Source organism: Pagrus major, chromosome 13 (genome assembly GCF_040436345.1).
Source record: "Pagrus major chromosome 13, Pma_NU_1.0".
In the NCBI taxonomy this organism is placed as follows: domain Eukaryota; kingdom Metazoa; phylum Chordata; class Actinopteri; order Spariformes; family Sparidae; genus Pagrus; species Pagrus major.
In genome coordinates, this window is record NC_133227.1 from 16,292,486 (window position 1) to 16,316,943 (window position 24,458).

Genomic DNA, 24,458 nt, shown 5'->3' on the forward strand with positions numbered 1-24,458 from the left:
AGATCTGCATTTCAAGTAGCCTAATCCGTTATTTAGTAAGTCTTTCAGTAATCCATTACTGGAAAAATTGCTGCCATCCAGTGCACCCACGAAGAGGCTTTTTGGCCTTGGTTTGTCCTTAGCCCCAAGAGGAACCGTCTGTCTCCTGCGTTACAATCACTGCTATACAGTAAAGTGAAACAGAGAACAGAACATTGGTTGGGTGAGTCTGTGTGTTTGAAAAGCCTAACTGCCGTATTTGTGCTTTTATCGTTTCTATGTAAGCACTCATAGTTTACGGGTTCACTAGTTGCATTTTTAATCATCATATACTAAGCTAAAGAGCCCGTGTTGTAGTGTTTTCATGTGAACAGCTGTGCCTAATACACAGTTCACTGTCAGCTAAATAAAGAGCTGTAAATGTTATATTGCATCTGTCATTCCTATTAATCCGAGTTACAGATTGTGGGTAGTTAAGACTACAAAATGACGGTATATACTCTATACCGTCATTTTGTAGTCTTAACTACTATTTTGTGTGTATATATATATATATATATATATATATATATATATATATATATATAAATAAATAAATAAAGACATGTACCTCAGCAGTCCAAAAATACCCTGCCTGTTAATCAAGCTGGTGCATTTTCACATTGCTCAATCTGTCCTGTCAAGAAATGGCAGTAAAAATATTCAAGTTACATTTTACCATGAGTCACTAAGCAGCAAGTTGTGCAGTCAGTAGTTGCTTGTGTTAACTGAAGAGTTGCTTCATACTGGCTCACTCAGTTGTGTTTTAAAATAAAAACCAAGCAATCAGCTTAACAGTTGAAGGCCTCTGCAATGCCTCAAACAAAACAAAGACTGACAGTGGGTTGCAAGATATTTTATTGTCAATGCAGCGATCTCAGTATACAAACACATTACCAGACGTGAACTAACAGCTCAACTACAAGTTGTTCCCAGGTGTCAATGCAATAAATATGATCCCTGAACCCCATTTTTATTTCTTTAAATTTCACTCTTTAGCTTGTGCTATAAGAGGGTTACTTTCTCAGAAAACATCTTTCAGGATTGGAGTGGCAGTTGAGTCGATTGACCGTTTAGTCAACCTCCTCGATGGTTGGTCCAGAAGATCCACCACCAGGGGCTGCACCACCGGCTCCAGGGAAGCTACCAGCCATGCCCTCTGGCATACCACCAGGCATGCCACCAGCACTCTGGTACAGCTTAGTGATGATGGGGTTGCACACCTTCTCCAGCTCCTTCTGTTGATGCTCATACTCATCCCTCTCGGCAGTCTTTAAAAAAAAAAACAAACAAAAAAAAACATTTGAAATAAATATTAGGGCTGTCACAATTCTCCAATTGGATTGTTCTTCCTCTTTTAGCACAGATGCCCATGCCATTTTTAGACTAGTATCATTGGTTTTATGCATTGATGACTCTTCATTCTTATCTCAAAAGATTGTCTGCATGGTGTCATGAGTAATATACTATCCATTAACCTATTGCAATTACCACACTAAGGCTGTATTCATATTTAAATAATGTAACAATAACTCGTTTCAGTGAATTGGAAACCAACTGTAAACAAGAGAAGTCAAAGGGTACCTGCCATCTAGTGACTCTTTGTTGTAACTGCAGTGTGTACTACTTCCCTAAGCACTTCTGCCAAATTTGTATTCTGTGCACTTTATAGGAGGAGCAAGTTTGAAGGACTGGATTTTCAAATTTCCCAATCATCATTAATGTAGTGTGCTATGATGGTCATGTAGCTCTGTGTTGCTCTGGAGGTCCAGCAATCTGTCGTTAAGGCCACCAAATCTGCACTGCTCAGACCTCCATTAACTTTTTCCTCCACATCATACATGGAGGACAACACCTTTGTGGTAAGATGCCACCTGCTTGGCATTTCGTAACGTGGTTCAAGTACGGCAATCGAATGATCAAATCCAGGGTTTTCCACTACTGAAGGTTGCATGTCTGATGCTACAAATACCACTGAAGCACTAGTCATTGCTTTAGCCGAGTTGAATTTTGTGGAAGCTAACTGAAGACCGAAGAGTTGCCTGTGTTAATGGTGTAATTTTCTCAGTTCAGTCTACTTTATGATGCCCGCGGAGATGTCCACCATATTTGTCATGTTGCATGCGGACACGTATGCTACACACGCATAGTTTACAAACTGTTTTCTTTTTGACAAAGTGAACGCTGTTGACATAACTCACCAGGAACTCAATATTTCCACACTGGTGATTTCAGAGAAGCAGGAGGGGGTTCTAGTTCAGTTAATGTGTCTCATATCAGTAGTTGCCATGGTGTCTTAATTGGCTTCAGGTTAGAGAAGTTAACATTAACTCGCTGCATTACAACATGCTGTGTGTTTTCTTTAGTCTTGGCACACCTGCTGGACGTGACAACAGGGGGGCTAAATCCTCGATTCCACATTTCGATCAATATCCTACTTGCATTTGAGGCCATGACACCCCCCTATAAATATATACACATTTGTGTACAAAAAAAAAAAAAAAAAATTGGCTGAATAATTACCTGGTTCTTGTCAAGCCAGCCGATGACCTCGTTGCACTTGTCCAAAATCTTCTGCTTGTCGTCATCACTGATTTTGCCAGCAAGTTTTTCATCCTCCACAGTAGACTTCATGTTGAAAGCATACGACTCCAGGCCATTCTTAGCAGACACCTTGTCACGCTGGACATCGTCTTCAGCCTTGTACTTCTCAGCTTCCTGAACCATGCGTTCAATGTCCTCCTTACTGAGACGACCTAGCAGCAAATTGCAAAGTCAGAAACTGACAGTACATCTGAGATACTGCTCATATTCAACAACAAAAAATACTCACCCTTGTCATTGGTGATAGTGATCTTGTTCTCCTTGCCAGTGCTCTTGTCTACAGCAGAGACATTCATAATGCCATTGGCATCAATGTCAAATGTCACCTCGATCTGGGGAACACCACGAGGAGCAGGAGGGATGCCTGTCAGCTCAAACTTGCCCAGCAGGTTGTTGTCTCTGGTCATAGCACGCTCTCCCTCATAGACCTGTTGGAAGTATGCACGGTTAGCAGAAAATTGACACAATTTGTCCACAGTTCTGCCAACTTTATTTCGCTCAGACATCCAAGGAAGGTCGTGGCCATCTTTGGTCTTGCAACCTCTGGTGGAAACTACGAATGGCAGGAATAAGCGTCATCACTGCGAAACAGACAGGACAGACAGAATTGGCATGATGCAGTGCTTACCTGGATGAGCACACCAGGCTGGTTGTCAGAGTAGGTGGTGAAGGTCTGGGTCTGCTTGGTAGGAATGGTGGTGTTACGTTTGATAAGGACAGTCATGACACCTCCAGCGGTCTCAATACCCAGGGACAGAGGGGTGACGTCCAGAAGCAGCAAGTCCTGCACATTCTCAGACTTGTCACCAGACAGGATGGCCGCCTGGACAGCTGTAAAAACAAGTCATGAGTTGAAACTCAGGTTTAGGTCATATAATGAAGGGAATAAAATGTGCGCATCATCTAGCTGAAGACACTTACCAGCTCCGTAGGCCACAGCTTCATCTGGATTGATGCTCTTGTTGAGCTCCTTTCCATTGAAGAAATCCTGGAGCAGCTTCTGGATCTTGGGGATTCGGGTGGAGCCACCGACCAACACGATGTCATGGATCAGCCCTTTATCCATCTTGGCGTCACGGAGAGACTTCTCCACGGGGTCCAAGGTGCCACGGAAGAGGTCAGCATTGAGCTCTTCAAAGCGAGCCCTGGTGATTGAGGTGTAGAAGTCTACTCCCTCATACAGAGAGTCGATTTCAATGCTGGCCTGGGTGCTGGAAGACAGGGTGCGCTTTGCCCTCTCACAGGCGGTGCGCAGACGACGGACAGCTCTCTTGTTGTCGCTGATGTCCTTCTTGTACTTGCGCTTGAACTCTGCGATGAAGTGGTTGACCATGCGGTTGTCGAAATCTTCCCCACCAAGATGGGTATCTCCAGCAGTGGACTTGACCTCAAAAATACCATCCTCAATGGTCAAGATGGACACGTCGAAGGTGCCTCCACCAAGATCGAAGATGAGAACGTTCCTTTCAGACCCAACCTAGAAATACAATTAGAATTAACATTTTCAAAGCCGCTCAATTTGGTTATTTACATTGGACGTCAAGTATAACCAGAATTGTTTTGAGTTATATTTACCTTCTTGTCCAACCCATAAGCAATGGCAGCAGCAGTTGGCTCGTTGATGATACGCAGAACATTCAGGCCAGAGATTGTGCCAGCATCCTTAGTGGCCTGGCGCTGGGAGTCGTTGAAGTAGGCGGGTACCGTAATTACAGCATTGTTGACAGTCTTAAAAGGAAATAAGGTAAAGGTTAGAGCAATTTCTGCCAAAATGTCAAATTTTATCCAGAGCTATGCCAGATGACTTACTTTTCCGAGGTAGGCTTCAGCAATCTCCTTCATCTTTGTCAGCACCATAGATGAGACCTCCTCTGGGTAGAAGGACTTTGACTCACCCTTGTACTCAACTTGAACCTTGGGGCGGGTATTGTCATTGATGACATTAAATGGCCAGTGCTTCATATCTGACTGTACAACTGTGTCGTCAAACCTGCGGCCAATCAGTCTTTTGGCATCTGCAAATGACAGGTCATGTTTTAAAAACCAAAAGTAAACAGGCGCCAATGTTGGCTTCCATCAATAGGCGCACACTCAAGACCCTTTCACACATGCACTGCAACTCCGCATTTCCCACAGCCTTTACCCTGCCAGCTCCCTAGTCCTACATCCAGGTGAGCTACATGTGTTAATAGAGCTGACAATTGTCTGGAGTGAATTCACAGTGAGCATGCACATCGACAATGTGTAAACTTCTTTTCTGGTCCCTTGTGCTTCCATACAGTCCATTAACTCTGCTGCTGGACCGGACCCAAAGTGCTCCAGCTTTCCTTCTATTGTGGGATCTTAACTTATACAGGTTAGCAGAGAGAAGTATGAAGCACCTACACACCATATTACTTACGGGCGTCAGATCGGGTAGGGACGCTCGGGACATGTCCTCACTAATATCCAGTGAGTAATATTGTCCCCGGCATTAATTTGGTTAATAGATCTTGTTCTCTACTAGTCCCGCCTCCCTTAACCAATATCACTAATAGGATTGCTGTTGCATTTTCTTGCCAACGTGTTATAGGCTGGCTCATGAATGTGTGCTGGCTGTAGCTACATCCTGGTTTTTTTCGTCTTTTTGATTCAGACGATATTTGCATTTCTGAATCATGTAAAGGCATGATAACAAGCTAGCAACAACAAATATATGAAGATTTTCAGCCTATTATAGTGATCCTGCTGTTACAATCGTGTAATTGATCCGTTGTGAATCAGGGACACCTGTAGTAACAGGGAGGAGAGGAGAAACAGCCTAGTGCTGCTATTGCTAAGTTGCTTCGTTTGCCGCTGTCATCATGCATTCACAAGCAACATTTTTTTTTTTTTTTTTTTAAATCATCTGAATATGGTGACAACATCCAATGATGAAGCCAAGACTATTTCAATTAAGATGAAACCCAACCCACAATGACTGAACAGTGCTGTGTGCCATATCCACCAGGACAAAATTGATGCAACACAAATATGCCAACAGTTAATTTCTGTTACAGACAGGCGTAGGCATGCGTTTGGCTGCCCCAAATAGGAGTAAAGCAGTGGACACTGAGCTGTTTGTTTAGGGTGTGGATGATATTTTTTTGTTTAAGCCTAGATGTAAATACAAAAATGTACAGATCATTGTTTGAAAAGGCAATAGTACCTGACATAAAATGTGTCCAAGGTTCCATTCAGCTGAGAAATGTGAGTGGAGAATTCATTTTTATGATTACAGTACTTATCGTTGACAATTGCACTATGAAGTCTGTTAAACTGCCTTCTTGATGTTCATTACCCTTTAAAAAATAAACCATCAGTGGTGTTGACCGTCGAGCTCTGCTGTTCGCTTATGGCCCTGTAGACCCATTTGTTCCAAGCTTGGTTAATTTGTGCTTGTAACTGTGGTAAAGTAAATTGTGTAATTGCTCTCCTCTCTTTCTGCCCTTATAGTGCCAGCAGACACCTAGAAACCTGCAGGCAGGGCTTGCTTTGCAAATGCTTTGCATTTCAATATCTGTGATGTCCTCTGTGCCTAGCAATATCAAAAGCAAACCTACATCCTTGTGCGCCATCCCCTTGCTTAAAACATACGGAGTATTCCCAGCATGTGTGAATACATCTCTCCTGTTGTGTGCTGCATGTGTGAAATGTGGTCAATAACCTGATTCTCTGGATATTATTCAGAGTTCATATGTGAAAGGGGTTTCAGATATCAAGGGAGGATTTACCCATCTTTGCCTTTCAACCTTTGGTGGAAACTTCCAAGTTGCAGGAATAAACATCACAGCCAGGAAGCGCTTAAAGTGGTCTCTTAGGACAATCTAAGATTTTCAGTCTTATGTCATTCTTGCCTCAAGGTTCACTTGAGAATGACACCATTTTTTATTTAAACAAACTTAATTCTTACCGAAAACTGTGTTGGTTGGGTTCATGGCAACCTGATTCTTGGCTGCATCACCAATCAGCCGCTCGCTATCTGTGAAGGCCACATAGCTGGGTGTGGTCCTGTTGCCCTGGTCATTGGCAATGATTTCAACTTTGCCATGCTGGAACACACCAACACAGGAGTAGGTGGTCCCCAGATCAATACCAACTGCTGGTCCCTTGGACATTTTTCCTACAGAACAGAAAAAAAAAATCATGGATTTAGATGACTTATCAAAGAGTTCTGCCACCAACACAAATTTAATGCTTTTTTTTTTTTTTTTTTTAATAAATTGTATGGCAGCAGCATACACAGTAGCATTAAATAACAAAAAATTGCAGTATGATACAAGCAATTACACTGCACTTTAAATGATTTTAAGTCACTAGTTTGAATGATTTAGTTGGCTAATGGATAGGATATCTTTGCCAATAGCATTATTGATAAGGATCAGGGGAAGTTTGTCCTTGTACAACAACGAGTTCCACAATAAAATTACACAGATTTTGCCCTGTTATTTAAAATAAGATTAAAAAAAAGCTTTAACATTTTCATTTCATTCCCCCCCCAGAATAATCCTGTAGCTCCTTTATTTTATTTAAGCAATTAGGTAATGTACACGATGGAATGTCATTTGGACTTCTCTTAAACATGTGCTTAACTGTCCAATTTAACATACTGGATAATCCAGCTAGAAAAGACGACGCATTGTTAGAGCATGGCGCTGGTTCAGGCCATGTGAGACGTCAAGTTTGCGACAAACAGACTTAAGACCGGAAATTACCAAGAGCAGCTTTATCTTCCACATAAACTCAAACATAGCGCCGGAAAAGCGCGATTTCAAGACAGATTGGATCCAACTGAAAGAGTCGACAAAATTCAATTTAGACGCAGTGCGATAAACCTTTTGTTCTGAAAAGAAAGACCGGAAGTCGGCTCATCGTGTCTAGCTTCGCACCGATTGTTCGAGAACATTCTGAACGACTCATGATCCCAACCCCCACCCTCGCCTAGTTGCTAACGTTAGCTTGTGCTCGTGAGCACGGCCCTGAAACATGTACGTGTCTGGGCCATACCAATCATCTAACCTACACTGTTAATCTATATCGTTTCTTTTAAGCATCAGATAATCAGAACCCCAAGTATATTCTACATATTGGCAAACTGCGACAGCGAGTGAGGTTAACGTTACTCACGCCATTTGAGCGACCCACGAGGGATGTGGGGCTTTTCACTAAAATATATATAAATACATATTATAGGCGACTTATCGAAGAACTTACCGAATTGTTGAAACGACGATGACTTTAGGTGTTGGTTTGGGTTGGAATGGATAGCAGCGAGGCTGGCTTGCCCTTGCCGGTATGAGGAAGGAAAGGAGGAATGCCAGCTACCGGAACCTTATATATTGCCGGCAAAGCAGCCAATCAGACGTCGAGTCTTTGAGTCTTTCCTCAACGGTCCACCAATGACGTCTTGTGTCTTGTGTCTTTGGCTGAATCCAAGGCTGCATCCAAAAGTCCGCACTTCACCGCACTCGCAGATTCGCGTACTTTACGGGCGCGTTCGCGGAAAGTCCGCAAGTCTGGAGGGCTGTCCAAACTCACATATCATCCAGTCCACAAGAGGACTTCCTGCAGACCTCCAGGGAGTCCGCTTGGGCTGCAGACTTTACTAGAATTCACTGATTTAACTACCCACAATCCATTGCAATACTGATGTGACATTGTAGAACTTATTATCTAATTATCTATTATCTAACTTGTCTGTATTATGATGTGGTTGAATATTATTTCTAGCCTAAAGGATCCAAGTAACGTTATTATAAAATTATTGTTTCACACATTCATAGTACGTTGTACAATAGGCTCGTTTGAGATGAACTGTGCCTGACTCTGTTAACAGAATAGCCTAAACCTCCAAATTAGACAAATAAGATCAAAATGTCTCCAATTCAGCAAAAATAAAAAGTTTCAATAAAACGTCATGTAGCTGAGTCAACATCTAAGCCAATCAGCTGTTAGATCAGGTGAACGCCAGGCGTTTGCAGTTGGTGGAATGAAACCGCAGCGCCTGGCCCCAAAAACTGCACCGCCTCGATCCCGTGAGATTACCGTTGGCCACATGTACATGACGTCAAAGAAGGTCGGGATCAAGTCTGACACAAATCTAACCAGCATGCGTTGTGTGGCGATCGCTGCGGATCGATTATGCGCAGGACTGGCTGATCTCGAATGACCTTTGTCCGGAGAGTTTACACTCTTTATTTTTAAGGGTTTATTGAGAGTGTGATCAGAGCGCAGGCAGGGTTAAACAGAGGCTAACTGCAATCTAACTACAAGGGAGTTTTGAAAATTGAAACACTGAACATATTCTAAGTAAACTCGTTCCTCTTTTTGTACTGTAATTTCAATATGTGTATTGCATTATGCATACATACATACATACATACATACATACATACATAATTATTTGTATCTTTTCAACCACTAGCTATAATGAACTAGGGACAGCCTTTGGCCCCAGTCTTGGTTAAGTGACACATGCTTAGCCTTTGATTTGGTTTCTGTTTCTGTAAAATGACAGTAGAGTATTAGAAGCCTAAAGGCCTGTAGTGTTACACATTGTAGGATACCTGTGGAGATTTTATATACCATGAAAAAAGATAGCCTTTGAGATGATGTGCCACATGCCACTTTGTGGAGAAACTCACAAAATATAGAGAAAGCATCCAGAAACATAATAATCCAATCATTCATCCATATTTAAAGTATGCCATAATTTTCTAGCAAAATATAATTTATTGATACAAAAATGTAAACAAAATGTACACAGTATTTATACAGTACAATCGAATAGCCTACTGCAGATATAAGCATTGTGTTACCACATTCTATTCTGTCAAAACATACACATTTCAGTTACAAGTGCAGTAAACAAATAAAAAAGCTGATCATCTTAATCTGTGAGCATGGTAATGGTGCTGGTGATATCGCCCACATTATAAATGCAGTATTTTCATAGCTCTGTCTCCTTTATCTCACATTTGGCTGAAGTTTGTCCCTCACTTTGCTCTGTATTTACAGTCTCTGTTGCTGGCATCACAGTGGTGTTTATCACTGAGGTCATCACTGGTGGTTCTTCAACGATGTACTGTGTAAATGCCGTGTTGAATAGCCCTGTGAAAAAGACAGAATTTTACAATCAATGATTGATCGCAGAAACAGGGTTTTTACACAGCAGTTATTGATCAATGTTTTAAGTCACAAAGCAAGTCATGGGAGCAGGAGCAATTCAAGTCCTTGCAGTTGGATTACAGTCTCTGTGAGCACAAATGTTGTTCTGTTCATTTATGTATTCCTTATGGTGGAAGCCTTAAAAGGAGTGCTGAGTCATCTGCCTACCTCTTCGCCTTTGTCCTTGGGAGTTCTTCTCTTCCTGGCTTGATTTGGATTTACTGCTCTCCTCAGATGGATCAGAGTCGTCATTCTCTGCAACAATAAAAACTGTCATGATTTTTTTTTATCTCAAAGTACTTGGGGCTTTTTGTGTAACTACAAGCCTGCAATAACAAAGTCTGTGTATTTTACTGTTCATAACAGCATTTTCCAGCTATGGGAAGATAGTTCTGGACGCATGAAGCCAGAGTGAAACCATCACAAACGTTTTGCATAAATGTATGACCCTGACTCAAGTTCAAACTGCAACAGTCTGATGTTGTTGGTTTGATTGTGTGACATGCAGAAAATGGGACTATAGTCTGCTTACCTCTTTTCCAGGTGATGTGCGCTCTCCTCAACTTCATGGCAAAAAAAATTACCACCACCAGAAGACCACATATCAGGCATGTCACCAGTAAGACCAGTAAAGATGAATTTCCTTCGGTTCGTGTGTGCATCTTTGGGCCATCAAACCTTCCTGGAAAGGCATGCTATAAATTAGTTCAGCAAAACCTTAAAGCCTATTGCACATTTCATGTGCATAAGAAAATACAGTTATCTCATTATATTTTTCACAATGGAGGAACAGAATTTTAGTCTCTACCATGCAGCCATGGGTACTGTTAAGAGTGTGAATTTACCTGTTGTGTTTCCCTCTGTATGGTTATAGGATGTGATCACCTCTGTTGTCTCAGAGACTGATGTCCAGCCTTAAAAGCAATTATGAAGAAGGAAGATACAATGATTAACACAGGCTTTAAAAAAAAAGAAATAAGCTGCTGCAGCCTAAGTCAACACTGTTTTCTGTGGAGCAACTCAATTATAGTTGTTCAAGATTGCCACTAGATGGCACCAGTCATATTTCTCAATAATGGTTATGCATATAATCTTTCAGTACAAGAAGACTGGATATAATAACTGTTGTTCTTGTTGCATTGCTGATTGTGTCATTCCTCCCCTGATTGAGTCTGATAGTACAGAGGCACTTGAGTTATCTACAAAAAAAGGCATTTTGAAAAATAAGCCTCATTAGAAAATAAAAGTCAAAAGGTAAAGGAAAAGCTTAATTTTCAAAGATTGCTTCTGTATTGCATGAAGACACACGGAAAAATTGTTTTATTTCAAACAAATTGTTCTATTGTGTTGAAAGTTTAAACCCACTGGGTTCAAATATTTACATTTTCCAAGCTGGTATATCAAATATTTGATGATGCTCTGTATACATGTGTGTCATTTACACTGGGGACATGTCCCCACCACTTTTAAAGTGGCCATCATCACTTTTTAAAGCACAATTAAAAAAAAATCCTTAAAAATAGCTAGCATCAAGAGATGTTACAAAATGAAATGAAATGTATGTGTTTAAAAGACTTCTTTTCAACACAAGGTGGTGCCCTTGTCTGTATATCTTGGAAATGCTCTTCACCAGCATCAACCCTCACAATTCCACCACCAGAATTTATGAATACGTTTCACATAACTGAGTTTCACACAATACTCTGAGACATCCGTCACAGGAAACAAACTTTGCGGTATCACAACTAGTGTGTCAAACATCTACTCACATCTAAATGCATTGTGAAAGCTGTGACACCCCTAGTTTGCATTCAAGGGGTGACAGGTTATTTAATATATTAAACATTTAGTATACAAAGCAATAAATAGGGCATGTAGCATAGAGTGAACCCATTTAAGGTTAATTTATCCCCATAATTGTATTAACGTCGTAGATATTCCTTTCTTCGATACTGTACATCTTTAAAGATTCATGTAGACATTACTATATGCAATCTGTTTTATGAGCATTGTATGTTTGAGGCATGATATCATTTAGAATTTTAACTGATGTGACGTTTATTCTTCCATGTAACTTGTTAAAAAAACTTGTTGTTTAAAGGCAGCTTTTGTGCTGGTTGTCCCATCTCTGTACACGCCCATCTGACATGGAATATCTGTCACTTAACGCCCATGTGCCATGAAAATCCCATACAAATGGAAACACTCACCACTAGTGCTGACATGTGAGCCTGTGGATGTAACAGGGTTCACAGGTAATCCGGTGGGTGCTGTAACCGTTGACAACTTTTTGGAGCTCTCTGATGGAGACCCAGTCACATCTCTGGTTGTAAGGTATACTGTTGTTCTCCCATGTAACCAGCTGGTTGTTGTTCTCTTCACCTCTGTTGGTCTTTGAGGTTGAGCTGTGGGAGAACTGGTTGTCGTTGTTTGGCTGGACTTTGCTGCTGTTACAGAGAGGGGCCTTACATTAATAATAAGTAGCGACAACATTCAGTTGATGGAAAATATATGTAAAAATTCCTGCTGACCAATAAACAATCTGCAAATCACACTGTTTTTCAATCAGAATACAGGAAATCAGACTTTTTACAACATACAGAAAGAGGAAATAATACGGCTGTGTTTTTTTTGGTTGGTCAGTCTGGTGTTGTGAGTCATGGAGCAACTCTCGAGAAAAAACCCTCCCAGTGCTTTCCCTGCCTCGTGACGACAGAACTACGCTTTTTCACTGTTCCTCAAATACCTGCCTTTATGCAGAAGTACTTAAAGTAAACAAGTTTTGGTTAATGCAAGGGGCATTTGCATTTACTTCCTCTGCTGGTGAAAATATTCTGAAGTTATAGCCACAAAAACCACTTTGAGGGAGAGTGAGTGGGAGAGGGACAGAGATAATGAATTGTACTCACAGTTTTTTCCAATTTTGACAAAATCAATCAGAGGTTGTGAGTGCAGGGCTGGATGACGAACAAGGCATTCCACAGTGACTCTGTTCTCCACAGACTGAACACTTAACATAGCCTTCGAGACATATCTTTGTCTTTCCTGCAGGACTTGGGAATTAGCTGTGGAATGGAATAGATGTCATTAGTACCTTTTCTCAACAGGCGTAGTCAAAGAACAGTCATAATATGACATGGTTGAGCACTTTGATCAAATCACAATTTATATTTTTCAAAGAGTTTTAACTACTATCTTCATCGTTAAAGGGGCTCTGTGGAGCTCCTGTGTTGTGATGGATGCCGGTCATTAGTCTATGTCAGCAGACTCCATTTCTAAACAAACATTAGCTACTGTTGCTCTGTTAGTGGAGTGGAGAGAGGCACTGAGACGAGGCACTCGAGGAAGTGTATAGAGTCACATTCTTTGGACTGTCGTGGAAAATCAGACCACAAAGAAATCCACAGCAGCATTAAACAATTAATAAAATCATCCACAGACTTGTACACGCAACTGAGAGAGACGTGGAATTTCTTTACGATCTGCTCACATATGGCAAACAAAAAGTGATTACATTTCTACAAGTCTTCACAAGGAGTTCCCTTTAAGGACAATCAAAAAGGAATTTTTAAGGTCATGGCTGTCATCAGGGCTTGAAATAACATCCGCCAAACACAAAGCCCATCAAATGTCGGTAAAGATTAAAGAGTGCAGTCCCAATGACCAGCTTACATGATATTTTTGTTTTGTATGTATGCGCAACACAATATGCACAAACTTTGATAACATGAAAAATCAATCAGAAGGTTGTTGCAGCTCTCTAACAGCCGTTACAGCCACAGTGCTACAAGACAAAAATGTCTCCTCACAAAGAGAGCTGAGTGCAGACCACCTTCTTTGAGTGAGAACTTTTTCCCCTGCTGGTTCAGAATAGTCATGCACAAGATACAGCACCACAAACATGCATCAAAGAGGACAGGTGATACACTTTTGCTAGTCAGGTTATGTTAGACTACATGGCCGTCTTTGGTTTGCTTCTTCATTACAATGTAGCTTTTGCTATTTAGTTAATACCAACTTACCAAGAATTTCAGGCCCATGATCCAATTTCCAGGAGATCTGGGGAGGATACTGGTTCCCCTCAGCAATGCATTTTATGTCAAACCGTCCTCCACGCTTTACTTTGACCATTATGGGATTACCTTTGAAATGATGAACACCAGAGTAAATGTTATTAAAGTATTATGAAATGCTCATCCAACTAACAATGCAATGGTCATGACAAGTCATGGTGAAGGGTATAAGCTCTGGCAATAAAGTTACTAAATCATATTCAACAGCATTTCTTTGCTGGTTTCAACAATGATATAATCTGTGACCCAGTCAATACTCACCCAACACCGTCACCTCTATTGTCTTCTCTGTTGTATGGGTGTCATAATGAGAGCATGTGTAGTTGCCTCCATCTTTGAAGGTGACATCAGATATACTGACAGTGAATTCTGACTCGGACAGTTCTTTGATGCTGTAGCGTTGATCCTTTACAACTTTGAACACTTTAGCTGAGGAGTGAAGGAAATTAAAGTAAAAAGTTTAATATCCTTGTTCAAAAGTGAGATATTCCTGCAATTGTGGCCCAAACATTAGATAATTTGCATTGCTACTCCAAGATATGTCATCTTCACCTTGATTGTGCTTGAAGAACATAATATATCCTTCAGGGTTCTTCCAATCCACACTCTGGTGAGTGTTAATAATTGGGCAGCTTAAGTCGACTGTCTGACCTTTTGTCACAGTCACATGCTGCCGCACCGCAAGTGAAACTGCAAATCAAATAAATAGGAACATCAATTTCTGTCACACTGGGAGCACAATGTCATTTCAATGCCATACAGTTTGATAATACACTAAATATTTGATAAAACATTTTCATAAAATGACACCAGGCAGCTACCCCAATACCCTTTACAAACAGATGAGTAACTATCTTTGGCCTATTAAAAGGTCAAGTACTCCCTCCCTCATACACAGAGGTGTCAGAAGTTAAAAAGTGTTTCTGTGAGTACATGCAGAGGTGGTGTGACAGGAAAACAAATGTTGTATTGTAGGTATAAAAGAAGCAGCCCCCTGTCACACATCTGATGCATTTCTGATGTGACAGGAAGTAATGTGGTCAGTGCTTTCATGGGGAAAGTGAAAGTAACAGTGAGTGTAAGAGCAAATACATATATGCTGTGTGGGTTGTTTACGGGGGCCTCGGGTGCTTTTTCTTTCCTATATGGTGAGAATGACGAGCTGTTTGGAAAACACAATTGTGGGGGCAAATTGACGCCAGCAGTAATGGTGGTGGGCTTCAAGGCTCAGAGGTCATCAAGACTTTTCACACGCGTGGGTTATGCAAGATATTAGATTACTTAAACTGAACATTGGAACAAATGACCAACCATTAAAACCAACTTAGAAGCATAACTTGTAATGTGTGGCAACATGTATTTGAGTTTTCTTTAGACTTTGGTCACTGGACATTTTTTTTTATTTCTAATGCCTGAAATATAAAGAACATTTCTTTCCACAGGAAACACTAAATGCAATATAAAATATATGCATCACTGAAGCGAACAGAGGGGAGTATATACATATATAAATATGCATGCATTCATATACATACTGTACTCAAGAAGCAGAATTAAATTCCCTAATTCAATATAAAATCAATATTAAAAGGATAATAAAATATAAAATAAAATATGGGGAGATTAAATAATAATCCAAACTAGGTACTGATGATTGAATCAAAATTACATATAGAAATACAAATCTAATGTCTCAAATAACATGAGCTCAGGCAACAATGCTTTTCATTGAAGACAAATGCAACCATCTGATGTGTCAGAAGTTTTGTAATTTTGCCCTACTTTTCGCCAGTAGACATCAGATTTTGAAGCATCACACACTGCCATAGAAAGACTTTACTTTCAGTAGGTTCATTTGTCGGTTTTAGTGATTAGATTTGTTTATCGTCTCATTTCAGCATTATCTACCTTGTATAACAAAGTATGCCTGTTAACAAGTATTGAAAGTAAAGGACTCACCCTGTATAACCAGCATGAAGATGCAGAGTGGCAGCTTCTGTTCCATCTCTGTCACTCACTAACGATCACACTTCAACTCTGCTGTGTTTCCTCATCACTTGATCTATTTGTACTCCACTGAGGGACCTTCCATGACATCACAGCCCTGTGGTTTCCACGGAAGTTTTCATTCAAAGGATTTTAATGTGATACCCGTATATAGTACAAGTACAAGGTTCAGTTCAGGTTTATACATTTAGGACTTATATTAGTTGTCTCTGAAACTGAATCGTGTTGTCATACTACCCCTGGCACATTTTAAGTTGTTTAATGAAAGAGAGGAAGTGCCTAAAATTCAGTATCTTTATTTAACAACTTTCACAACAAAAAATATGCAGGTTTGTGTTTCATAGCTAAATGGAGGGAAGACATTATCATTATTTACATTTGTGCTTTTCCTGCTATCACAAGTCAACATGTTCTCCCTCTGACAGCATAGTTACAACAGAAATACAGTCAAAAGTGAAAGTAAAAAAAAATATAAAAAATATTTTCAGGGAGCTTGTTTAGCTAAAACACAATGCTTCAATACATAGAGCATAAAAGTAAACTCCTCTTTGGCTTCAGGGTGAGAGGCTGTAATTGTAACCACTAAGCCACCGTGTCACTGAGGTCAACTGCTTTGCGCAGGAGAGGTCTACTTAGCAAAACATCACCTGTGTAAGCTGGAAAGCCTTGTGAAAGCAGAGAGGTGTTAAGGGAGAACCAGAGAGACTGTATTAATTGTTCAAAAAGTATTAATGTAAATGTATCTCATCTTGGGTATAAAATGACCCTTGCTGGTGGTGTTGCTCCAGGGATGATGATGTTGGTCATCCACCGCTTTAGTCCAGAGACTTTCATGGTGCCGGGAGGATTTATTTGTTGATGTCACCTCTAGTGCCACCATGAGGTTGCCATTTTTGGTCTTTAGTGACAATTGCTTTTTATTTTATTTTTTTCAGGGACAGTGCACACTGATCCACACTGTAATTTACACTATCAGCCAAAAGCCTAATTTTCAAAATTTAATATATTGTCATGAAATTTGGTGCACATTTATGGTGCTCATAGGCTTCCCATCGTATAGACTCCCCCCTCCCAGTAAATCAAATTTGAATTAATTTTCTAGGTCAGAGTATGTGGTACTGGTTAGGTGCCATTATATAAACCCTGGAAACAAATGCCATCTTGTCATGTAGTTTTACCAATGCATATTAGATATACAGTATACTCTATTCTTTATAGCAACATTGGCTCAATGAGACTGTTGTCTCGAATTTTTGTCATGTGTACTGGTATGACTAACCTACATAGTCTCTTTGGGCCTACAGGTGACATATGTAGGTAAAGTTGAACCACTAATTCCCTCTTGGCACAACCTCTTGTCCTCCCCTCCCATATTATTTAGGTATATTGATGATTTCCTGACTTTATTGATGTATCGTACATTTTGTACTTTGATATATATTTTTTGTATGTCATTGTCTTATGTAAAATGGTTATAGTTTTGTAAAGTGGAATTTTGGTCACTATTGCCTATTGTTGTTGCCTTTTTTCAAGTGTATTTGTATTGGGGAATGTGAATTGCTGTGATTCTCTGCAAACAGCACCTGATTATTTAAAGAAACACCTTTTAGCAATCAAGTTAATCTGATAAAGTAACATGCAAAATGCAGAGTTCACTCCTTGTTGGTTTTAATGTAACTGTTAACAAAATAGAGTCAATTGTATCCTGGTATGCACTGGAACATCAAAAAAACATTTTTCATCCACTGTGGTTTACCCTGTACCAGCTGCACCCAGGAGAGAAGCCATGCTGTAGACAGGGTATCTTTAGTTTTACGTTGTAAAACTCCTCTTAAGAAGAGCCTAAAAAACAAATGCTTTATCATACACAGACATAACCACAAATATACCACTGTTCATCTGAGGTTGACTAGTAACATAAACATTAATTTCAAACATATAAACATAACCTAAACTGAAGAGTACATGTTTTTTTGACCGTCTTGAGTGTTTACTACAACACTGGAAAATATACAGATATTTATCAAAAACACAAATCATGAATAAATTATACAGGAAACTTTGGAAACTACATTTATAACTACATTTGGAAACCAAATATTCTTAAACCAATGTATATGTTTAATTTTAGGCAAAATACACATCTGATTAATTCATTTTAGATAGATTCAAGTTTCTCTGTCAGTTAAAATGTAGTATTATGTAATTAAATCAAATGATATGCTTACAGTGTCTATGCTTGTAATAGATGAAAAGGACTACAATGTGTTATATAATTATGCTAATGCAGCAGCACTGTGCAGCTGCTGCTTTACTTGTGAAGTTGGGGTCAGATTAAACAGTGGTAGTTATTATCTCTCTGGGAGACTTAACTTGTACCTCTGACCACAACACCTACACTAAGGAAAGCCCTAGAACTTTCCCCAGCTGTTTCTGTCTCTACTTTGTCTTGATTCTGAGCATTTTACAGCTGTCCAGGATTTAGCCAATCAGAGGACAACAGCTCAAAGGGAACGTGAAGGCTCATACAGAATGTCCTGGAAGCTCACTGCTTTTCTGCAAGCTGATTGGCTAACAGACCACTGGGAAGCTTGTACAGAAGCAGTCAGGCCAGCATCCTCTGTTTGTGTTCATCTGGTGGAGAGGGGAGTCAGACTGCAGCTGTCCGGAGCCACAGCATCATCCAGGTAGGATGAGTGTATCTCTCAGTAGGACTGCTCATATTGTTCCCAGTCAGTGCTGATGTGCAGTTATGCTTCTTACTGTGAAATAAATCTGACTACACATTTTATGGTACTATAAGTTGTCAGTGGTACTAAAGAGAGTTTATAGTGACATTATTAAAGTTATACTTCCTTTCTATCACTATAATGTTCGTTAGGACACATATAGTGTGATTATGTATTTACTGTATCTGTATTTGCCTACTTCATTGTTGTGATGTTATCTGCTCACAAAAATTATAAAAGTGAAAATATGTATTTAAAGCATTAATAAACTGACTGCAGTGGCATGACTTTGAGAATTCTTGGCTCAGGGTGTCAGTCTCACCATCCATACAACTCAGAGACGCAAAGATGTGGGATCAGCTGGATACTGCAGCAGGGGAACTTTGTCCTGCAGTCACAGGCGGGGGGGGGGGGGGGGGGGGGGGTCCCAGCAGTTTGAGCATTCAAGTGTGATGCTGTAAAAAAAAATGCTTTATACATTAACTATCCTGCTCTGTACAAAAATCTGCTTTATCAACTGAGTGAAGAATGCATGAGAAGTTTTGCTAGGATTCCCACTGATGGATGAGAACAAAGACTTTCAAACTGACTTTTTAATTAGTTGCCTAGACCCATACTCCAAACTGTCTTAGTTCAGGATATATAGTGTTTCTACAGACTAAGATGGCTGCCTTCCACTGACATCAGATCTGTGCCTGACACTAGACTATTCTATTACACTACACTACAGCCGTCAATTGACAGGTTGCAAAGGCCATCATAGTCAGGGTTAAAGAAAAAAATAGGCAGAGTTTGTGCTTCCTAAGGCCCACATGAATGTTATCAAATGACATACTCACAATGATTGTGTTTAACTGATCACAATGTTTCAGGGGATATCTCATTAATCATACACCATTCTACTAAGGTATGACTTAGACTGAAATTTCTTAACATGTTACATACAGATAGACTTCACTGATCATTGAGTGTGATTGCCCCCTGTTGGAATAACATTAACAATGAATTGTTTTACTTTCTCAGAGCAATCATGTCCAAGGGGACAGCAGTTGGTATTGATCTGGGGACCACCTACTCCTGTGTTGGTGTGTTCCAGCATGGCAAAGTGGAAATCATTGCCAATGACCAGGGCAACAGGACCACACCCAGCTATGTGGCCTTCACAGATAGTGAGCGGCTGATTGGAGACGCAGCCAAGAATCAGGTTGCCATGAACCCAACCAACACAGTTTTCGGTGAGATTACAGCAGCTTGAAGTGATATTATGTTATGAAATACTATTTTATTCTAATGATCTTGTGATGTGACTGCCAGATCACAGAATTAATACATTAATTATTGTCAAGATGTGACACATTTAAATCAACTAGAAGTATCTGAATGAACATCAAAACATATATTTCTTCCATTTTTCCTGCGGATTGCAGATGCTAAACGTTTGATTGGTAGACGATTTGAGGATCCAGTTGTTCAGTCTGACATGAAGCACTGGCCATTCAATATAATCAGTGATAGTGGACGCCCCAAAGTGGAGGTTGAATACAAAGGTGAAACCAAAACCTTCTACCCAGAAGAGATCTCCTCCATGGTGCTGACAAAGATGAAAGAGATTGCTGAAGCATACCTTGGGAAGGTAAGTTTACAAAATATTAACATGTTGAGCAACTATTCACAGTAGGCAAATGCCACAGTGTACTTCAAATCACTCCCTTCATTTTTTCAGTCTGTCTCGAATGCTGTTATCACAGTACCTGCATACTTTAATGACTCTCAACGTCAAGCAACCAAGGATGCTGGAACTATCTCTGGTCTGAATGTGTTAAGAATAATTAATGAGCCCACGGCAGCAGCTATTGCTTATGGCTTGGACAAGAAGGTGAGAATCAGGTCATAGTAGATGTGCCATGATTTATGACCAACCATGCATGTACAACTGTGCTCAAACTTTTTTTCTATCCCAGGTTGGGTCTGAAAGGAACGTTCTCATCTTCGATCTTGGTGGAGGCACCTTCGACGTGTCCATCTTGACCATTGAGGATGGTATTTTTGAGGTCAAGTCCACTGCTGGAGATACCCATCTTGGTGGGGAAGATTTCGACAACCGCATGGTCAACCACTTCATCGCAGAGTTCAAGCGCAAGTACAAGAAGGACATCAGCGACAACAAGAGAGCTGTCCGTCGTCTGCGCACCGCCTGTGAGAGGGCAAAGCGCACCCTGTCTTCCAGCACCCAGGCCAGCATTGAAATCGACTCTCTGTATGAGGGAGTAGACTTCTACACCTCAATCACCAGGGCTCGCTTTGAAGAGCTCAATGCTGACCTCTTCCGTGGCACCTTGGACCCCGTGGAGAAGTCTCTCCGTGACGCCAAGATGGATAAAGGGCTGATCCATGACATCGTGTTGGTCGGTGGCTCCACCCGAATCCCCAAGATCCAGAAGCTGCTCCAGGATTTCTTCAATGGAAAGGAGCTCAACAAGAGCATCAATCCAGATGAAGCTGTGGCCTACGGAGCTGGTAAGTGTCTTCAGCTAGATGATGCGCACATTTTATTCCCTTCATTATATGACCTAAACCTGAGTTTCAACTCATGACTTGTTTTTACAGCTGTCCAGGCGGCCATCCTGTCTGGTGACAAGTCTGAGAATGTGCAGGACTTGCTGCTTCTGGACGTCACCCCTCTGTCCCTGGGTATTGAGACCGCTGGAGGTGTCATGACTGTCCTTATCAAACGTAACACCACCATTCCTACCAAGCAGACCCAGACCTTCACCACCTACTCTGACAACCAGCCTGGTGTGCTCATCCAGGTAAGCACTGCATCATGCCAATTCTGTCTGTCCTGTCTGTTTCGCAGTGATGACGCTTATTCCTGCCATTCGTAGTTTCCACCAGAGGTTGCAAGACCAAAGATGGCCACGACCTTCCTTGGATGTCTGAGCGAAATAAAGTTGGCAGAACTGTGGACAAATTGTGTCAATTTTCTGCTAACCGTGCATACTTCCAACAGGTCTATGAGGGAGAGCGTGCTATGACCAGAGACAACAACCTGCTGGGCAAGTTTGAGCTGACAGGCATCCCTCCTGCTCCTCGTGGTGTTCCCCAGATCGAGGTGACATTTGACATTGATGCCAATGGCATTATGAATGTCTCTGCTGTAGACAAGAGCACTGGCAAGGAGAACAAGATCACTATCACCAATGACAAGGGTGAGTATTTTTTGTTGTTGAATATGAGCAGTATCTCAGATGTACTGTCAGTTTCTGACTTTGCAATTTGCTGCTAGGTCGTCTCAGTAAGGAGGACATTGAACGCATGGTTCAGGAAGCTGAGAAGTACAAGGCTGAAGACGATGTCCAGCGTGACAAGGTGTCTGCTAAGAATGGCCTGGAGTCGTATGCTTTCAACATGAAGTCTACTGTGGAGGATGAAAAACTTGCTTGCAAAATCAGTGATGACGACAAGCAGAAGATTTTGGACAAGTGCAACAAAGTCATCAGCTGGCTTGACAAGAACCAGGTTAGAATACGAGTTGATTTATCAAAGCAACATAGGTTTAGAAATATGAACAACATATGATGTTTTCCCTTCCAATTTTCTGTGACCCCACTGGCTTATCAGCATGGCTATTCCTGTCTGCTAATTTAATTTAGAGATAACAAATAATAAATATATATGCTTTAATGGAGTAATATGTAAGAGCTGTCCATCTGCCAAATTTGTACTTCTAACAAATAGGTGGCAGCATATCATTACAGTAAATGCTAACTGTAGCTGCTAACTGCAGCTCAGGTTATAGAATGTATTATCTGAAAGACATCTGGATTACAGAGCTAACTGAGCGGAGAACTAACGGTAATGCGTTTGCCAACTTCAGGTCAAAAATTCCATGGTGTTGATGGAGAGTACAAGTGTGGTCACTGCGATGTCATATGTCATACGTCATACGTCACGGTGACGTACCAGACATACGCTCACTGTCAACACAGATGTAGCGAATGATCAAGCTTATCTGTGACTTTGCATGTGGTAAATATGGGGTGTGATATGTTGCAGATATGTGGATTACAGAGCTAACTGAGCGGAGAACTAACGACAATACGTTCAGCAACAAATTACATGGTGTTGATGGAAAGTACAAGCATGGTCATGGAGATGTCATACATCATACATCACGGTGATGTAGCCGACGTGTGATCACGCAGACGTAGTGAATGATGGAGCTTATCTGTGATTTTGCTTGTGGTAAATGTACCTGTGGATTTGCACTTGAAATATGTCCACGTCTGGAGAAGTGTCTGATTAAGATACGTGTGGATTTGCATCTGTATGACGTCCATGTGGAACTTCTAGCATGGCGTCCGTCTGCCTCCATTAGTATAGTATAAGGTCAATATATTAAACTATATTAGTCTATTAGCAGACAAGCTAACCCCTAAAATACATGCAATCAACAAACTGGGAATAGTAGTAAAATGTGAAGCTGTTGTGGTTCCAACAATCCAAATTTCATAGTTAATAACAATGTTCTAGTAGAACTCTGTAAATCCAGAGCTATAGCATTAACCTATTTATCCCCTGTCTTAAATCTAGGCCCATTCCATTTTATTTAAGTAACAGCAGATCACATGTCAGAGGTCATGTAGCTTCTCTGACAGGAGGGGTGGCGACATGATTGGCTGCTTAGTTAGCAAAGAAATGTCAGTTGTCACATCCCATAGGTAAATGTATGTGTGGATTTTCACTTCTGGCCGTCTGCCAAATTTTTACTCCTAACAAATAGGTGGCAGCTTATCATTACAGTAACTGTTAACTCAGACTCAGATGTTGAGAACACTTTAACCATATAAGTGGCATTTATTAAATTCTTGTTAATTAAGCTTTAGTTAATGGTTATTTCACTGTTCGCAACTGATGTTGACAATACTTTGTAAATGGTAAATACTGTCTTGTTCATCTATAAACATTATTTGGATGGCCATTTTAAAGTTGCAGCTGATGTTTACAAACCTTTACAATTGCTTAATAAATGGTTTATAAAGCATTTCCTACTTTGTGAAATAACTATTAACTAAAGTTTAATTAACTCTACATTTTATATAAACCATTTATTAACTATATGGTATAAAGTGTTACCCAGATGTTTTCAACATGTAAGAGGATAATAATAGGAAATAAGCAGTCAAGTGGGTCTAGGATGTAGGAGGTTTAGACATCTGCTAAGTCATATATTGTAGATATTTAATTCATGTTCTCGGAGAATGGTGATTTCATGTGTAGCCACTGGTGTTTTGTAGGGCTACATTATCCTTATCTATGTTGCAACAATACCAGCTTAAACTAAACCATTAAACTGTTCTGTCAAGTAATGTGAACTACTGAATGTGATTTGATTTCTTTGCACTAGACTGCAGAGAAGGATGAATATGAAGACCAGCAACAGGAACTGGAAAAGGTGTGTAACCCTATCATCACTAAGCTGTACCAGAATGCTGGTGGCATGCCAGGAGGAATGCCCAGTGGAATGCCAGGCAGCTTCCCTAGAGCTGGTGCTGCTCCCACCAGTGGAGGATCCTCTGGACCAACCATCGAGGAAGTTGATTAATCATTTTGCCTGGCTCATCCATACCCCTGATTACTAAATGACCATGAACATTCCCAAAGAACTTTAACATAAAGTCAGACTAATGATAAATTATGTTTCTGTGTGAACAAATGAAGAATGTGAAGAAAACACTGTCTGTGCATTCTGTGTCATGTTTTAGCCCAGAACATTAAATTATGACTAAATCATGGGTCTTAAAAGTTGTGGTTTTTAACATTTCATGTTGCTTTGTGCTCA

The 24,458-nt window shown here is 40.5% G+C and overlaps 3 protein-coding genes and 2 non-coding genes across 5 annotated transcripts; 2 read left to right on the plus strand and 3 right to left on the minus strand.

Annotated features, from left to right (window-relative positions):
* Positions 1–858: 858 nt before the first annotated feature.
* On the minus strand, positions 859–8,225 carry LOC141007600 (heat shock cognate 70 kDa protein). Its single transcript, XM_073479964.1, has 9 exons — positions 7,855–8,225; positions 6,554–6,763; positions 4,432–4,637; positions 4,198–4,350; positions 3,544–4,099; positions 3,251–3,453; positions 2,852–3,050; positions 2,542–2,774; positions 859–1,289 (listed from the first exon to the last, which is right to left on the minus strand). Exons 2-9 carry the CDS (start codon positions 6,756–6,758, stop codon positions 1,092–1,094), a joined length of 1,953 nt encoding a protein of 650 aa, XP_073336065.1. The 5' UTR covers positions 6,759–6,763; positions 7,855–8,225; the 3' UTR covers positions 859–1,091.
* LOC141007784 (small nucleolar RNA SNORD14) lies at positions 3,117–3,209 on the minus strand. The gene has a single exon (XR_012180043.1). It is a non-coding gene; the product is annotated as a small nucleolar RNA SNORD14 (small nucleolar RNA).
* Positions 8,226–9,352: 1,127 nt separating the features above from the next.
* LOC141007507 (cytotoxic and regulatory T-cell molecule) lies at positions 9,353–15,919 on the minus strand. Its single transcript, XM_073479866.1, has 10 exons — positions 15,840–15,919; positions 14,433–14,570; positions 14,142–14,309; positions 13,830–13,949; positions 12,717–12,872; positions 12,018–12,254; positions 10,653–10,721; positions 10,340–10,489; positions 9,976–10,062; positions 9,353–9,750 (listed from the first exon to the last, which is right to left on the minus strand). Exons 1-10 carry the CDS (start codon positions 15,883–15,885, stop codon positions 9,590–9,592), a joined length of 1,332 nt encoding a protein of 443 aa, XP_073335967.1. The 5' UTR covers positions 15,886–15,919; the 3' UTR covers positions 9,353–9,589.
* A 3,727-nt stretch (positions 15,920–19,646) lies between these two features.
* LOC141007097 (heat shock cognate 71 kDa protein-like) lies at positions 19,647–24,221 on the plus strand. Its single transcript, XM_073479430.1, has 8 exons — positions 19,647–19,851; positions 20,044–20,249; positions 20,340–20,492; positions 20,578–21,133; positions 21,224–21,426; positions 21,627–21,825; positions 21,903–22,135; positions 24,024–24,221. The coding sequence occupies exons 1-8, from the start codon at positions 19,647–19,649 to the stop codon at positions 24,219–24,221; spliced, it is 1,953 nt and encodes a 650-aa protein (XP_073335531.1).
* On the plus strand, positions 21,468–21,560 carry LOC141007785 (small nucleolar RNA SNORD14). Its single transcript, XR_012180044.1, has one exon. It is a non-coding gene; the product is annotated as a small nucleolar RNA SNORD14 (small nucleolar RNA).
* Positions 24,222–24,458: the final 237 nt, after the last annotated feature.

Coding starts and splice junctions, on each gene's coding strand:
- LOC141007600 (XM_073479964.1), bottom strand. CDS start 6,758: ATGTCCAAGGGACCAGCAGTTGGTATTGATCTGGGGACCACCTACTCC. Junction 4,100..4,197: donor CTTATGGGTTGGACAAGAAG/GTAAATATAACT, acceptor TTGTATTTCTAG/GTTGGGTCTGAAAGGAACGT. Junction 2,775..2,851: donor CACTATCACCAATGACAAGG/GTGAGTATTTTT, acceptor ATTTGCTGCTAG/GTCGTCTCAGTAAGGAGGAC.
- LOC141007507 (XM_073479866.1), bottom strand. CDS start 15,885: ATGGAACAGAAGCTGCCACTCTGCATCTTCATGCTGGTTATACAGG. Junction 10,722..12,017: donor CTCACATGTCAGCACTAGTG/GTGAGTGTTTCC, acceptor ATTGCTTTTAAG/GCTGGACATCAGTCTCTGAG. Junction 9,751..9,975: donor CCAAGGACAAAGGCGAAGAG/GTAGGCAGATGA, acceptor TCTTTTTCACAG/GGCTATTCAACACGGCATTT.
- LOC141007097 (XM_073479430.1), top strand. CDS start 19,647: ATGTCCAAGGGGACAGCAGTTGGTATTGATCTGGGGACCACCTACTCC. Junction 20,250..20,339: donor CTGAAGCATACCTTGGGAAG/GTAAGTTTACAA, acceptor TCATTTTTTCAG/TCTGTCTCGAATGCTGTTAT. Junction 21,134..21,223: donor AGCTGTGGCCTACGGAGCTG/GTAAGTGTCTTC, acceptor TTGTTTTTACAG/CTGTCCAGGCGGCCATCCTG.